This window comes from Dipodomys ordii, unplaced genomic scaffold, assembly GCF_000151885.1.
Source record: "Dipodomys ordii isolate 6190 unplaced genomic scaffold, Dord_2.0 Scaffold46, whole genome shotgun sequence".
NCBI lineage: Eukaryota > Metazoa > Chordata > Mammalia > Rodentia > Heteromyidae > Dipodomys > Dipodomys ordii.
Window position 1 is genome coordinate 216,451 of NW_012267262.1, and position 17,373 is coordinate 233,823.

The window sequence follows — 17,373 nt, forward strand, 5'->3', positions numbered from 1 at the left end:
AAAGAAAGAAAAGAGAAGAGAAGAAAAAAGGGAAAAGATAATTTCTTAAATAATAATTAACAAATAAATGAAAACTATGAACCAACTAACCAAATAGGGTCTGATACTTACCCAGAAGTACATGGAACACATAGACACAGAGAATTTAAAGATATCAGACACATAGATAAATATTAACATTTTAAAGATGAAAATAATCTTAACAGTCACCTTATCCCTGTAATTCTGAAACTTTAGTGTACGTTAGAAACTGAAAAACATTCAAATTCCTAGGACTTATCTTCAGAGACTGAGTTTCTGTAGATATGGGTTAAAAACCCCCAAATCTGCATGTTAAACAACCTTACACAAATCCATATTATATACTCCAGGAAATTAGATACATATGGTCCATGCATCAATTGAAAACACTTAGGAAACACTACCTTTTGGAAATATTCTAGTAGTATTCACAGAAAAAGAAGCAAGCTCTGCAAATGATAAACACATGGTAAAGAAATGACTGAATCTGGGAGAACAACTCAGTGATAAGAGGATTACCTACATATGTGAGACCTTGGGTACAATCCCAACCCTGCAGTAGATTTAACTACAAGGTAAGAACTTGAGCACAGGCTGTTGCAGTTTTAATCATGTAGGTCATACCTACCCAAGAGCAAAAATGTCTACTCTGGTTACTAGAAAGCCTAAAGCTGATCTATTGTATCTCTTAATATTTATTCCTATCTCCTAGTATTATTGAATACTGTATATTCATGTACTTAATAATGTAATTAATTATTTCATGTACTTAAGAACATGCTGCTTAAGACAAGAATGTCTAGTCCCATATATTATTAGCTATATGACTTCTGGCAAGTTACGTAACTTCTCTGTTCCTCAAGTTCTCTCTATATAAAATGAGGATTAAAATAGTTCCTATATCACAGAATTCTTGCCATGAAATCAGTTCATATAAAATAAATCAGTTCATATAAGGCATTTGCCATAGTACATGGTATGGTAAATAATAATGTGGGATAATCTACAGATAAAATGCATAAAAATGAAAAACAGCTGAATCCTGGGCATAAAAAAAAGTAAAGTGAACAGAGTCAGGAGCTAAGAACAAGCTCTACCCTAATCTGAAGTCTCTCACTTCCCAATAAGACTATAGTAGCTAACCATGTGTTTAACCTGGATGAGAACATTCTGGGTAATATCTCAAAGACATCAAGCAAAACTCGAAAGTCATCCTGGGATTAAAGAAAAATAAATTATCTCCCAAGTTTAAGAAAAGGAATAATGTTTTCTTTCTTCAATACAGTTGTATGTGCGTGTATGTGAATGTGCATGTGTACACACACACACACACACACACACACACACACTCTCTCTCTCTCTCTCTCTCTCTCTCTCTCCTGGGGCTGAACTCAGAACCTGGACACTGTCACTGTCACTGGGCTTTTTTGCTCAAGGTTATCACTCTACCACTTCAGTCACAGCTATTCTGGAGGTAGAGATTGGGAGGTTTCAGTTTGAGGCTAGTCTGAGCAAAACTGCAAAATGTTAGCAAGATGCAACAAAGAAGTCAGGAATGGTGGTGACTTATAATCCAGTGTTCCTATAATCCCAGCTACAAAGGAGGCTGACTTAAGAAAGCTGTAGTCTAAAAATGGCCCAGGCAAAAATTGGGAAATTCTATCTAAAAAATGATTGATAAAGCAACAAGGGATGAAAACATGGCTTAAGTGGTAGAGAACTTCTCTAGCAAGCACAAGACCATGAGTTCAAGCCCCAGTAGCCCTCCAAGAAAACCAAATAGTTTCTCTCACCTTGTCCCAGATGAGAGATGTAGCCAGAACTTACAAATGTCTGGGTACAGGAAGTCTTTTGGTCAAGAGTACCAAAGTTATAAGAGCCTGGAATCAGTAGCTCACACCTATAATCCTAGCTACCCAGGAAGCTGAGATCTGAAGCCAGGCTGGGTAGAAAGGTCAATGAGACTCATCTCCAATCAACACCCCCAAACCAGAAGTGAAGCTGTGGCTCACAGTGGTAGAGTACAAGCCTTAAGCAAAAGAACTCAGGGACAGCACCCAAGCATGACCAAAAAAAAAAGTTACAAGAAACAGGAAACCATGTCACAAGACTCTTTAATTAGTAATATCCACCTTCCATGCAATGCTTCTGCTTAGGTGATAATGTCAAAACTTTCAAACAGAAAAATGACTTGAATAGTACTGGTACCAAGCATAAAGAACATGTTTATCTCGAGGAAAGTTGACATTAAATTCTCTTAAACCATTTTAACTAATATACAGAGCCCCAAAGGAGTTAGGCACCAGTGTCTCCTGCCTGTGATTCTTAGAAGGCTAAGGGCCTAAGGATCATGGTTTGAGGCTTGCCCAGGCAGAAAAGTTCATGAGACCCTATCTCAAAAAGAAAGAGCAGAGAAACAGGGCTGAAAGTATGACTGACATGCAGATTGCAAGCCTATCAAGCTCTAAACTGAGTTCAAACCCCAGACTGGCTTCTGCAAAAATAAAAAGGCTTTGAGGAAGAGCCTTAAGTACAGCAAGCTCTTGGCATGCACTTTTCCCTCTATTGCTTGCTTATTCTACATTGTTAACTAATGTAGTCTTTGCTCCCTCTTACTTTGTGAATTGCTTTGAAATTCTTTCCATCAAATGGAATTCAAGGATCAGTCCAATTGGGAGGGGTAAAGAATAAGGAGTTAAGAATCTGATGAAGAACCTTCTCCACCTTTTGTTCTCATAATATGAACTGTACTTTTTACCTCCAATCTGTTTTAGAAAGAGACAGATATAAACAATAATAGTTCTTTTTTACCATAATATTTTTCTCACTTTTGATATCCTTCCACTGAAAACTTCTTTTCCATCTTGCTTCCTTCCATACTAAGCTTACAGCATAATGATGCTTAGCATGTTTGCACATTAAAAACACTTAAAGAACTCAAGAGGTTTTGGCCATATCCCCAATGCTTCTGATTCAATAAGTAACATTTTCCCCTTCCCCCCCTTTTTATCATTGAGCTACAATGTCAGCCCCGAAAACACTCCCCACCCATCCCCCACCCCTGTGGGTTCTGGGCCTTGAACTCTGGGCCTGAGCACTATCCCACTTTGTGCTCAAGTCTAGCACTCTACCACTTGAGCCACAGCGCCACTTCCAGCTTTTTCTGATTAGTTTATTGGAGATAAGAGCCTCACAGATTTTCCTGCCTGGGTTGTCCTTGAACAGTGATCCTCAGATCAGCCTCCTGAGTACCTAGGATTATAGGTATGAGCCACTGGTGCCTGGTTCCAGTGAAAGGTTAAAGTTTGAGGCAGTGACCACTTGTTGCTTGTTTCTGTCTAGCAAAGCAACATGTGGTGGTAATCCAAACACCTGGTTGATTGTGTGCCTTTATAAGACCTGCAAATCCTTAGCTCAGGGCTCTCCTCCTAGGCTCTGCTGTGTCGGAGTGTAGGACAAGACCCGAGCTGCAGCCCAATAAAACAGCTGTAGAGTCTGACTCTCGGTGGTCTTCTTGCAGGGGTCCTGCGACCTTGGCCTAACACCAGAAATAATTTTTAAAGTTTCCTATGTAATACTAATGTGCAACCAGCACTTGAAAAATCAACATATAGAAATGTCTCTAATACCTAGGAGTCCCTGATTTTGACCTCTGTCAGAACCAGACTCATTTTGCTTTTATTAACTTAAAGACTGGAAGTAGAGCTATGGCTCATAAGGTAGAGCACTAACCTGGAACAAAAAGAGCTCAGGGACAATGCCAAGGCCTACAGTTCAAGCCTTAGGACTGGTACACACACACACACACACACATGCACACACACACACACACACACACACACACGCACACACACCCCTACTACAAATCTGGACACTGTGGTACATGCCTCTACTCCTGATAACACCAAAGGACTGAGTCAGAAGAATCATTTGAGTTTGTAATATTGAGCAACATAAAAGACTTTGCCTCAAAATAATAATTTTTAAAATGTTTGTTAAAGAAATAAAAGAACCCACATCTTCCACAAATGTTTCTTTAGCAGCATTTACATACTTTAATAGCCCATCCTGGCAAGGTACTGATGACCCAGATTCCCATAAATGGTAACATTTTACTACTGATTTTTTCTAGGTCCTGCCTCTAACCCTGCCTGTTTAGATTTTAGTAATTCATTACCAAAGGATCAGAACTACTGGTAAAGCCTTCAGATTTAAATTCATTCTATAATAAGATTATAATTTTAGTCAGATGAATGATTAATAAAGTTTAGGTGGGTATAATTTTATTATGATGGCAATATCTTTAAAGAATGAGCATAAGAAGAAAAAAATACCATCATGACCTTAACACAATTTTAACTTATTTACAATATGTCTTTGAGAGCTGTAATCCTACCTACTCAAGAGGCTGAGATCTAAGAATCATGGTTAGGATAGGAAATGATCTTATAATGACTCAAGCCTATAATCCTAGGATTTGGGAGGTGGAGACTGGGGATCCCCGTTCTAGGCCAGCTGGCCAAAAAAAAGTTTGCAAGACTTCATCTCAAATAGTGGCAGGTAAGCCGGGCGCTGGTGGCTCATGCCTGTAATCCTAGCTACTCAGGAGGCTGAGATCTGAGGATCGAGGTTCAAAGCCAGCGTGGGCAGGAGAGACCGTGAGACTCCTATCTCCAATAAAACCACCAGAAAACCGGAAGTGGCGCTGTAGCTCAAATGGTAGAGTGCTCGCCTTGAGCTGAAGAGCTGAGGGACAGCGCCCAGGCCGAGTTCAAGCCCACGACCGACCAAAAAAAAAAAATAGTGGCAGGTGTATCAGGGAAACACAATGGCTGGCTGCAGTGGCACATACGGGAATAAGTAAGAGATAATAGCCCAGGCAAGCCTGTTCATAAAGTGAGATTCTTCCCTGAAAATAAGCAATGCAAAAAGGGGCTGGAGAGAGGGACAATAAAAGGAGTGACTCAGTTCCTCCAGTAGAAAAGGAATATTGCCTCATCATATAGCGAGAGGCAGGGGAGAGAGCAGAATGAAAAACAGTTGTAATGGAGGAAAGTATGCGTATTGGTATGGTAAGCATGCTCTCCTTTATATTCTATATCCCAGAACCTATCATAGTAGTAGTGGGCACATAGTGTGTGTGTGTGTAAATACTTTGAGACTGTTATGGCATAAAAAATATGAATTCTTACTAAATAAACTGCTCTTTGAGAACATCCACAATTTTCTCAACATCCACACTTACCTTGATACATCACAGGAATAGTGCCAGTAAAATTCAGTAGGTCTTTCTGAGAACTATCTTTAAAAACTAGAAAGAAAAAACAATACCAAAATGTCAATCTTAAATAGATTGCATGAGTGGATGAGTGCATGCATGCATGTACATACACATACATACATACATACAAACATATATATATATGTACCTCACAATCTCTAAATACCAGGATCAATATAAAGGTCAGCAAGAGGAAATCACTAGAGAGCACTTACTTAGAAAACAAAATAGTGGAAAGAACAGAGAATTTTGACACTGAAGTTCTAAGTCATCTTCTCTTAAAAGGAATGTGACTTGCAGTTAATCTATTTCATCTTCAGTTTAATCATTTATAAAATAAAGATAATTGCTTTAGAGTTGTTATAGGAGCAAATGAGACATGAAAGCCCTTAATAATAAATAAACATCATACAATAAAGGAAGTTTTGCTTGTTTGCTCGTTTTTTTTTTTTTTATGACAGTTCTGGGGCTTGAACTCAGGGCTTGGATGCTGTCCCTGAGCTTTTTTGCTCAAGGTTGGTTTTCTACCACTTGAGCCACTCCTCTACTTCCAACTCTTTGGTGATTGTTAGAGATAAGAATCTCACAGATTTTCCTGCCCAGGCTGGCTTCCAACTGTGATTCTAAGATCTCATGTAGGATTATAGGTGTAAGCACTGGTGCCCAGCCAAGGAACATCATTTAGTAACTGTCCCATGTAAATAATTGGTTATATTTATATATAACCAGAAGACAAAATGTTCAAATTTTCTTTAAGCAACCTTCTAGAAAGAACCTTTTTGATTTCTTAACTAATATCTTGGTCATTTTTCAAAGTTTATGTTCTTGAGATTTTAATTTTTCCATCAATAGCTGGGTCATGATGGTGGAGAATCAGGACTGAGTACAATAAACACTACCACTGGTTTCACACAAACTGCCTAGGAATGCAGAAATTTTTTGTGTGTGCTGGTACTGGGCCTTAAACTCAGGACCTTGCACTCTTGCTTGGCTTTTTTGCTCAAGGCTGATGTGCTACCACTTCAGCCACACCTCCACTTAGGTAGGACTTTGATAACCTGGTAGAAAGTAAAGAAAGGACACTAGGCTATGTTATTTTCTCAGGCAGCTATAATTAAACACCATAAGGGGTTTTTTTTTTTTTTGGTCCAGTCGTGGGGCCTGAACTCAGGGCTTGGGCACTGTCCCTAAGCTTCTTTTGCTCAAGGCTAGCACTCTACCACTTGAGCCACAGCACTACTTCTGGCTTTTTCTGTTTATATGATATTGAGGAATGGAACCCAGGGCTTCATACATGCTAGGCAAGCACTCTACCACTAAGCCACATCCCGAGTTCGTAACATTTTGCTTTTGTCTGTCACGGTGCTTGAACTCTGGGCCTGAGCATTGTCCCTCAGCTCTTCAGCTCAAGGCAAACACTCTACCACTTGAGCCACAACACTACTTCTGGTTTTCTGAGTGGTTAAATGGAGAGCAGAGTCTTATGGACTTTCCTGCCCAGGCTGGCTTTGAACTGCGATCCTCAGATCTCAGCCTTCTGAGTAGTTGGATTACAGGCCTGAGCCACTGGTGCCCTGCTAAATTTGTATTTTTAAGGCACAAAATTTGAAGTAGTTTATTCCAGTAGTAATTAGCAAAACTAACATTAAAAAAATACTTAAATTTCCCCAGAAACTGGAAGTAGTTACAGGTAGCTAGATAGCAGACATAAGAAAGAAATAATAAATGATCATTTTTCAGGTTTCTAGGGCCAAACAATAATCATTCAAATAATGCAAGAAAGACTACACAATATCATTCTTACCATAGGTGTCCATGGAGTATCTGAAATGTGGGAAAAATGTATTTACATTCTTCAGTTCTTCTACAGTTAGATCCCTAAACTTGTACTGAAAAAATAAAAATAAGGAATAAAAGCTAAGCTATGAACAACAAAATAATTACAGTAACATCTAAGTGATATTTATTGAATGTTAGGCCCTAGAGCTTTACAAACATGAAGAGTATTTGATTTTTTATTTTTTTTATTTTTATTGCCGGTCGTGGGGCTTGAACTCTGGGTCTGGAAACTGTTCCTCAGTTCTTCGGCTCAAGGTGAGTGCTTTAACACTTGATCCACCAGGCCACTTCCGGTTTTCTAGTGGTTCATTGGAGATAAGTGTCTCACAGACTTTCCTGACCAGGCTGGCTTTGAACCTTGTTCCTCGGATCTCAGCCTCCTGAGAAGCTAGGATTACAGGCCTGAGCCACCGGTGCCCGGTTTTTGTTTGTTTTTGGTTTTGTTTTTTTTTGGCCAGTCCTGGGGCCTGAACTCAGGGCCTGGGCACTTTCCCTCAGCTTCTTTTGCTCAAGGTTAGCACTCGGCCACTTGAGCCACACCACCACTTCCAGCTTCTTCTGTTTATGTGGCACTGGTGAATCGAACCCAGGGTTTCATACATGCTAGGTGGAAGTAGAGCTGTGGCTCAAGAGGCAGAGTGCTATCCTTAAGCAAAAAAAGCAAAAAGGATGTGTCCAGGCCTTGAGTTCAAGTCAGTAAAGGCCAGGGAGGAGCATGCACAGCTTTGGTTTGCCTGGAATTCAAGTTCCAGTACACACACACGCACGCACACTCACATACACACTACCCATTGGTGAGGTGGAAATTGTGCGGGTGGGGGTGATGGGAAAACCCAGACTAAGAAGCAGGAAGGTAGCTTCCCTTTAGACACTGAAGCTAGTCGGATCTCAGAAATGTAGATCAGACATCTGGGTCAGCAACTCCAATCTTTAATCTACCAACACGGAGAGGCAATCATGGGGTTTCAAGTTCCGCATTCATTCCTAAATCTAGTCTGCTCTTTCAGTGATTTAGCACCGATTTGGTCAGGCACAGTGCTGCTGCAATGGCATACAAAAAAGCAAGGGCAGTCACTACCTTCAAAAGAGCCCACAGCAGGGGGAAGGTTAGTAAATAGCCACCTCCCCAAAGTGACCGCGGATGATTTTTAAGGCAGTGGAGGGGGGAAGGGGGAGCTTCGAGTCTTCCAAGGAGTGTCTCAAGAGTCCAGAGAGAGGTGGAGAAGAGGATTTGATCCTAGCTGGACGCCAATGGTTCACGCCTGTAATCCTGACTACGGAGGCTGAGATCGCGGTTCGCAGACTGTGGTTCTAGAACAACCCGGGCAGAAAAAGTCCGCAACACTCGGATCTCCACCTGAGAGGTGGAGCACTAGCCTGGAGCCAAATAGCTCTCGCCTAGGCCCGGAGTTCAAGCCCCAGGACAGATAGACTCACAGACACCCAGACACACAGACTTACACACACACGTCCATTCCAAGAGCCAAGGGCGTGGGCTCGGAGGCGGCAGGGCCGGGAGGGCGCTGCCAGCGGCGGCGAAGGCCGTGGCGGGGGAAGCCCGCGGCCTTGGGGCTGTGGGCCGCCGCCCAGCCCGGCCCGGCCTCTCCGCAGAGCCGCCCCGCTCGGCCGGCCGGAGGAACGCGAGGAGGCGGCAGCCCGTCCTCCCACCCCGAGTCCCCGAGCCCCCAGACAAGCCCAGCCGTCAGATCGCACCTTGCCAAGCAGCCGCCTCACGCCTTCGCAGTCGAACTCCATCACTAGGTAGGTTCTGGAGTCAGATTCCCAGACTCCAGACCTGAGGCCTTCTTCCGGACCAGTCTCTGCACGGAAGCCGCGGAGGGCCAAATGCCGGGAGCGGCCCAAAGCCCCGCCCCTTTCCCGGACTAGAAATTCCAGCCCTGTAGCCCGCTGGGGCATCAGCGGGGGCTCCGCCCGGCGCCCGCGCGCATGCGCGCCTCCAGCAAACCACTCCAGAGAGCTACAGGCTTGGGGCTCTGTTCGAAATGCGTTGGCGGCTGAGGGACCCTCTACCCAGGCTTGCTGGAAGGACACTCGACAGTCCTAAAGGGAAGAATGGGAAGGACCTGTGTAGTAGCAGTAAAGGAGGTAGAAGCAACATGGAAGTTTCTAGAAAGGTGTATTAAATGTAGCATCGTATGGGTAAAAATGGAGGCCATAAGCTTTGGGTAGCAAAACTATAGGGGAAACAGGGTCAAGAGGAACATTGTTAGCTTCGAGGGGAAAGACAGTTGTATAAAGGCTGTGCCCTATAGTGGAGAGGGCTTGTTTCTAAGGAGAGTTGTAACCGGTGGTGGTTGCTTGGGCCTGGTGTGGTGGCTCAAGTGGTGATCTCAACTATGTAGAGGCTATAGGTAGGGTCCCAGGCCCTAGGCCAGGCCAAAACCTGGGGACTCCTATTTGAAAAGTAACCTAAAAAGAAAATTTAAAAAGGTTGGTGGAGCCGGGCGCTGGTGGCTCACGCCTGTAATCCTAGCTACTCAGGAGGCTGAGATCTGAGGATCGCGGTTCAAAGCCAGCCCGGGCAGGAAAGACCGTGAGACTCCTATCTCCGATAAACCACCAGAAAACCGGAAGTGGCGCTGTAGCTCAAGTGGTAGAGTGCTCGCCTTGAGCTGAAGAGCTGAGGGACAGCGCCCAGGCCCAGAGTTCAAGCCCCATGACCGACAAAAAATAAAAAGGTTGGTGGAGTGTCTTAAGTGGTAGAGAGTGCCTAGAGAGCATAGGACCTTGAGTTCAAACCCCAGTGCCACCAACAGTTGAAACAGATAGTAGGTTGGTTTTGTGGATAAGGTCATCTGGAGAAAGAAGATGATTAAGAGATAAAGGATAGGGTTAATTTTGTTTTGTCTCAGACTTGTGAAGCTAGCTATTCACCTTACTCTATGTCCATGGCATTAAGAAGGTGCAAGAGCTCTCATGAAGTTGGTCATTCAAGATGGTGATTGTATGTATAGAAGGAACCAAAGGCAGTGAGGTTGTAACTCAATTGGAAAGAAAGTAAAACACTGGAAGGCACATTCATTTATCCCCCAAAACTTGTTGAGCATCCACTATTTTCCTAGGTCTGAGAATATAGCATGGAACAACAACAAAAAAGGCAAAACATAACTGTTCTTACCTGTAATTCTTAGAAGAGGGAGGACAAAACAGTAAACACTGCAAGTGAAATATATAGCCCGTTTGAAGGTTATAGAAATCCAGCTGTGTTCCGTTCTAAATTACAGTAGCTTTTAGGCTGTGTGTTGCCCTGAGTGACTCCATTTTATAAAATGACACTTTGTTCCATTCTGAATGCAAATGTCTACCTCTTGTTTGGGCAAGTGAACAATCGCCATCTGTCCATCCCAAACCATGAGACACAAACCAATTAAATAATGTTTATGCAAATATAATAGTGCCACAGATGAATTTACCAAATAAAATTAGGAATACTCAGGTATATCATAACCATAGCAGAAAAGCCAGACTGGTGAGCATAATTAACATAGCAGATAGAGGGATACTTCAACCTTCTCACCTGGATCATGTAAAAGGAAAGGCTTCCAACATTGGAGTGCAGGTGGCACTTTCCAGTGCATGTGCATCAAGGATGGACAAGTCATGAACTTGCCTATGAACTCCCAACTCTATCCCCACAGCTGTCTATCAGCAGGGCTTCAGCTCAGCATGATTTTCCTACTTAATCCACTTCAGTTGTTATTTTCTACACTCAGTAAATATGGAACTCACTCTGTGCTTTGACACCTCTGTACCACAAATCCATTACTTGAGGTTATGTTAGAAAATTGTCTTGAGTTAACCATTTGTTTCTGTAGCAGCTGTCTGCTCTTGCTGTTAGTAAGGTCTCTCTGAACCCTACATCTGCTTTAGCTCATTCTTTGCCATTTTGTTTTGTTTTGTTTTGTCGTGGTGCCTAAACTCTGGGCCTGGGCGCTGTCCCTCTTCAGCTCAAGGCTAACACTCTACCACTTGAGCCATAGCACCACTTCTGGCTTTTTTCTGCTTATGTGGTGCTGAGGAATCGAACCCAGGGCCTCATGCATGCCAGGCAAGCACTGTACCACTGAGCCACCTTCCCAGCCCCCTTTGCCATTTTGTAACCTATACTATATTATGTGAAGTGCAATATGTGATCTTGGAATAAAAGTACCTGTGATTATAAGTCACTTTAGCTACTAGATGAAATCAGTAGTACTTGGAGAATTATCACCAACAAAATTGATGTAGCTTCTTTATTTGTTGTCACTCAACAAATTCTAACATTGTAGAAAGACATAAACATGTTTGTCTATGTTTCTGACAGCTTATGATATGAAGAATATTTTTTTTTTTGGTCCGGTCATGGGGCCTGAACTCTCGGCCTGGGCGCTGTCCCTTAGCTCTTCAGCTCAAGGCTAGTGCTCTACCACTTGAGCCACAGCGCCACTTCCGGCTTTTTTCTTTTTGTTTATGTGGTGCTGAGGAATCAAACCCAGGGCCTCAGGCATGCAAGGCAAGCGCTGTACATTGAGCCACCCTCCCAGCCCCGAAGAATTTTTTTTTTTTTTGTCAGGTCGTGGGGCCTGAACTCTGGGCCTGGACGCTGTCCCTCAGCTCTTCAGCTCAAGGCTAGCGCTCTACCACTTGAGCCACAGTGCCACTTCCGGTTTTTTTCTTTTTTGCTTATGTAGTGCTGAGGAATCGAACCCAGGGCCTCATGCACGCGAGGCAAGCGCTCTACCACTGAGCCACCTTCTCAGCCCATGAAGAATATTTTTTTAAATTTTAAGGGGATCAGGATAGATTTCAGAGTTGAGAGAGTAAGTACGCAAATTAAAGAGCAATCATAGCAAAGTCCCAAGATTCCAACCAAGCCCATGCTTGGAGGGGCTCAAACAGCGAGGAGGAGGAGACCAGAGAATAAGAAAGAAGTGAGGGGCTGGGAAGGTGGCTCAGTAGTAGAGGGCTTGCCTTGCTTGCATGAGGCCCTAGGTTCGATTCCCCAGCACCACATAAGCAAAAAGGAAGCCAGAAGTGGCACTGTGGCTCAAGTGGTAGAGCGCTAGCCTTGAGCTGAAGAGCTGAGGGACAGCGCCCAGGCCCAGAGTTCAGGCCCACGACCGGACCCAAAAAAAAAAAAAAAAGAAGTGAGCAAGTAGAAATAGGGGGGCAAAGTCACAGAAGGAAACAAAGGAATAGATGGTTTACAACACTGATTCTTCCAGTGTAGTTTCCAAAACTACAACCTCAGCATTGCCTAGAACTTGTTAGAAAAGCAGATTCGTTTAAAACATGAATTGTATTGAGACAAAATTATATGTTTATTGTTTGCAGCTTGATTTTTTGAAACATACATACATTTTAGAATGACTAACTTGAGTTAATTAACAGAAATGTAGATCCTAATATCCCACCCCAGCCTTGTTCTATCAGAAGTTCTGGAGATGGGCCCAGTATTTCAGATGATTCAAGGGTAATGAAGTCAGAGCCAAGTATGACACCATGTAGATAATTTTAAGGACTTTTTTGTGAGTGCCCTTCAGCCTCAAACTGGAATAATAAGCTCATATAAAAAATACAAAAGGGGGGCTGGGAAGGTGGCTCAATGGTAGAGCGTTTGCCTTGCATGCCTGAGGCCCTGGGTTCCATTCCTCAGCACCACATAAGCAAAAAAGAAAAAAGCTGGAAGTGGCGCTGTGGCTCAAGTGGTAGAGCACTAGCCCTGAGCTGAAGAGCTGAGGGACAGCACCCAGGCCCAGAGTTCAGGCTCCACGACCGGACCCCAAAAGAAAAAAAATACAAAAGGGCTGGGAAGGTGACTCAATGGTAGAGCACTTGCCTTGCATGCATGAAGCCCTGGGTTCCATTCCTCAGCACCACATACGCAAAAAGAAAAAAGCTGGAAGTGGCGCTGTGGCTCAAGTGGTAGAGTGCTAACCCTGAGCTGAAGAGCTGAAGGACAGCGCCCAGGCCCAGAGTTCAGGCCCCATAACCGGACCGAATAAAAAAAAATACAAGAACACATCTGTATTTAACAAATTATTATTCCTATAGTGAGGGAACTGGTACTGTTACCACTGAGCCAGTTCAGTGAGTGTTAGGATTCTATTAAAGGACTTAGATGAGTTAGAGGAGGCTATGAGGAAACAGGCCTTCACTCTGGATTGTATGCTGTCATGAAGTAGACATTTTGGTGACTAGCTAGCTATAAATATGATAAATACTATAAATATCACTATAAATATTATCAGTGTATACAAGTTTTGAGCCAGGAGTCTAATCCTAGCACTAAGAAGGTGAAGGCAAGAGGATGATAAGTTCAAGGCCATCCTCATCTTTCAGCTATACTATAAGACCCTGTTTTTTCTTTTCTTTTTTTTTTTCTAAACTAGAGTGAAGATGAAAGTATAATTGACCAAAGAAGTAGCAGAGGGGAAGATATTTTGTATTTTATGCCTTATCCAATGACCTTGATCTTATCTCTGTTTAGACAGAATTATACAGTGACCCTGTTGCTTCACACATTTTTAGTCAGAGTGACCTTGTTTTGTAAGATTGCTTTATGTCTAACAGAATAACCTGACCAGCATCTAACAACACTGAGGTCAAGCTATGTCAGACATCTCCCTGATCTCAGGACTTGCTTTTTTCCTTTCTCAGGCTATTACTGTGAAAGAAAAAGAAGCTGAGAGAAGAGGTAGAGGGATCGTGATGGAGGTAAGTGAACATGAATTGAAATACATTTATACATTTGCAGTAACGTCACAATGATTTCCTCCCTTTTATAGATAAAGTATGCTAATAAAACAGAAAGGAAGAAAAGAAGGAGAAGCCATTGTAAGGTTTGGAATAGAAAGTGACGTGATTTCTCTGATGATGGAGATTGAACCCAGAACCATTTGCATGTTAGGTGAGCAGTCTCCCATTGAACTACATCCCTAGCACTTGTGATTGAGTGTTAAAAAGAATCATTCTAAATGCTGTGTAGTAAAGAGATGATAGGGCTTAGTGTGAGGCAAGAGCAAAAGCTGGGAGAAAAGGTAGGAGGAAAACTATAGAGACAAGTTGAAAGATAAGATGTCTATTAAGTGTACTTTACCCAAATCTGAGAAACCTTGGAAACAAGTAGGACATCTAGTGGCTCCAAGATCTGATACTTTTTTTTTTTTTTTTCTTTTGGTCAGGCCTGGGCACTATCCCTAAGCTTCTTTTGCTCAAGGCTAGCACTCTACTACTTTAGCCTCAGGGCCACTTCTGGCTTTTTCTGTTTATGTGGTACTGAGGAATGGAACCCAGGGCTTCATGCTTGCTAAGCAAGCACTCTACCACGAAGCCACATTCCCAGACACAGATACTATTTCGTTAGCCAGAAATCTATTAATCAAGGAAAAGGTGTGAAGCTTTCAGTGCAACCTAAACAAGTTTTACATTTTATTAAAGAGACTCTTATGGAAGAGGCCTTCCATCCAAACCACTTAAGTCTAAGCATTATACTTTTTGCATGTGTGTATATATGTGACCTTGCTAAAAGTTTTACAAGCTTTAACCTTTATAAAATTTTATTGATAGAATTATTACCTATAATCTGTTTTCTTGTTTCTGAGATACTGTTTAATGTGTATTAATAATAGTTTTTAGGACATAGAAAAAGTCTATAAAAGTAAATAGTCATACTTATTTTAATGTGAGTACTTGTTTAAAAATACACTTGAATGTGTGGGCTGGCATAGTGATTCAAATGGTGAAGCACCGGGCTGGGAAGGTGGCTCAGTGGTAGAGCGCTTGCCTTGCATGCCTGAGGCCCTGGGTTTGATTCCTCAGCACCACATAAGCAAAAAGAAAAAAGCCGGAAGTGGCGCTGTGGCTCAAGTGGTAGAGCTCTAGCCTTGAGCTGAAGAGCTGAGGGACACTGCCCAGGCCCAGAGTTCAAGCCCCACGACCTGACCCAAAAAAAAAAATGGTGAAGCACCTGTCCAGCAGACATGAAGCCCTGAGTTCAAACCCTATGTAGTATAATTGACTCCATCTTATAGAGAAAAGAAAGAATCAGAGAGCTTAAATTATTGTAGGTAGTATCAGAAACCATTTTCCTAACCTATATGTTATATTGCCTCTCAATATGTATGAAATTGTGATAAAACTTTGTGGTTAATAATAATAATATTTTACAATATTTGCCTGGTATGATGAGGGTACTGGATTTGATTTCTAGCATGGACTACAAATAATAAGTCAGGCACTAGTGGCTCACCCCTATAATCCTAGCTACTCAGGAGGATGAAATCTGAGGATTGAAGTTCAGAGCTAGCCTGGACTGAAAAACTCAAGAGACTCTTCTCTCCAATTAACCAACAGAATACTAGAACTGAAGGCATGGCTCAAGTGGTAGAATACCAACCATGAGCAAAAAAGCTTAGTAGTAGTGAGAAAATAATTTATGAAGTCAGAATTCTGTGTCTATATGTCTTACAATACAAGGAAGGTGAGTAATAAAAACACTGAGTTTTTAATGCTTTCTTAACATCTAGTTTGGCAACCTTTTTCTCTTAAAATGGATATAAAGGATGACGCATTCTCTTTTTCTCTGAGCACTGTGCTTACCCATGATTCAGTGCCTACACATTCTGTATTGTACTGGATACCTTTCTACTTTCTACCTTTCTGTTCCACCTAAGGTCCTGGAGTAAAAAGGTCAAGTCCCATTCATTTTTATTGCCAATGCTGTATATTCTTGAACCTGTGCATTTATTCATTCTACTAATATTTAATAAATGGGATACAAAGAGGACTTAAATAGAAAGTTTACTGAATGAATGACTATATAAGTGTAAGGTGACCAAAGCCTTAGAGGGAAGAAGATATAGTGGATTGGGTCTTTGCTTTGTCTGGGTTTTACACTTTTAATAAAATCCATTGGAAAGTATAGGCTTGCCCTAGACAAAATGCCTATTCCTAAGTATTTAGTCCATATTTTGTGTCCAATCTGAAAAATGTTCATGGATTCATGGATACTGAAGCCCACTGGACCATTTTATTGGTAGTTGGTGGGGGCAGAATTTGCTTACAACCTTTGGTCAAAGTAACCTGACCTACCTTAACCCCACAATCCCATTTTTGGGAATATTTGTCACAAATAAAAATACCTAGGATATATGTACCAAGGTGTTTATTATGTTAAAGGAGGGGTGGGGGGAGAAACGTTCCCAAACTAAGAACATCATGTGTGTGCATGTACCTGCCTATGCCATTTCTAAGGCTTGAATTCAGAACCTGACAGTTGTCCCTGAACTTTTTTGCTCAAGGCTAGCCAAGCCACATCTTCCCCTTGAGCCCAGGGCCTCATGCATACAAGGCAAACGCTCTACCACTAAGCCACCTTCCCAGCTGTGGCTCAAGTGGTAGAGAGCTAGCCTTAATTGGATCCAAAAAAACAAAAACAAAAAAGAAAATATGCTTCTTATTGATCTATGCTTCTTAGATGGGTGGAGCATATTAGGTTTTTTTTTTAATTGACCAAAAATTGGCAAAAATCTGTAGCGTAGAGTGCTTGCCTTGCATGCATGAGGCCCTGGGTTTGATTCCTCAGCACCACATAAGCAGAAAAAGCTGGAAGTGTCGCTATGGCTCAAGTGGTAAAGCGCTCACCTTGAGCTGAAGAGCTCAGGGACAGCACCCAGGACCAGAGTTCAGGCCCCATGACCAACAAAAAAGAAAAAAAAAAGTAACTATCACATAGCTTAAAATATACCTCAGAAGTATCAAATGCCTCCGAAGTAATTTAATTGTGTTTTAGAATAAAATGCAATGCCCTTGGGGGAGGGGGGAGGCTGGGAAGGGATGGGAAGGGTAAACAAAGGAGGAGGCTGCAATGCTTGGTAAGAAATGTACGCATTATCCTGCCCATGCAATTGTAACCCCTCTGTACAGTATGTTCACAAATAAAATAAAATTAAAAAAAATGCAATGCCCTTATAAAGAACACAATAAAATGCGGCACTGGACATTAAAAAAATTCACCAGCTTCAACATCTGCTCTGAAGTTATTAGGCACTTAAAGAAACAGCAAGTAGCACCCACAACAAATTAAAATACCAAAGAAAAATGTAGAATTTACAAAATACTTAGAAATTCAAACACCACAACAATGCTTGATAAGAAATGTACTCATGGGGCTGGGAAGGAGGCTCAGTAGTAAAGTGCTTGCCTTGCAAGCATGAGGCCCTGGGTTCGAT

General features: G+C 42.1%; 1 protein-coding gene across 1 annotated transcript in view; it reads right to left on the bottom strand.

Moving 5' to 3' along the window:
• The window catches only part of Uevld (UEV and lactate/malate dehyrogenase domains), a 46,604-nt gene extending 37,618 nt beyond the window's left edge, over positions 1 to 8,986 (bottom strand). The window contains exons 1-3 of the mRNA XM_013019532.1: positions 8,855 to 8,986; positions 7,107 to 7,191; positions 5,267 to 5,332 (exon numbers count right to left, since the gene is read on the bottom strand). Coding sequence (XP_012874986.1) covers positions 5,267 to 5,332; positions 7,107 to 7,191; positions 8,855 to 8,896 — 193 coding nt within the window. The 5' untranslated portion in view covers positions 8,897 to 8,986. The remainder of the gene's footprint in view (positions 1 to 5,266; positions 5,333 to 7,106; positions 7,192 to 8,854) is intronic.
• Between the last annotated feature and the right edge of the window lie 8,387 nt (positions 8,987 to 17,373).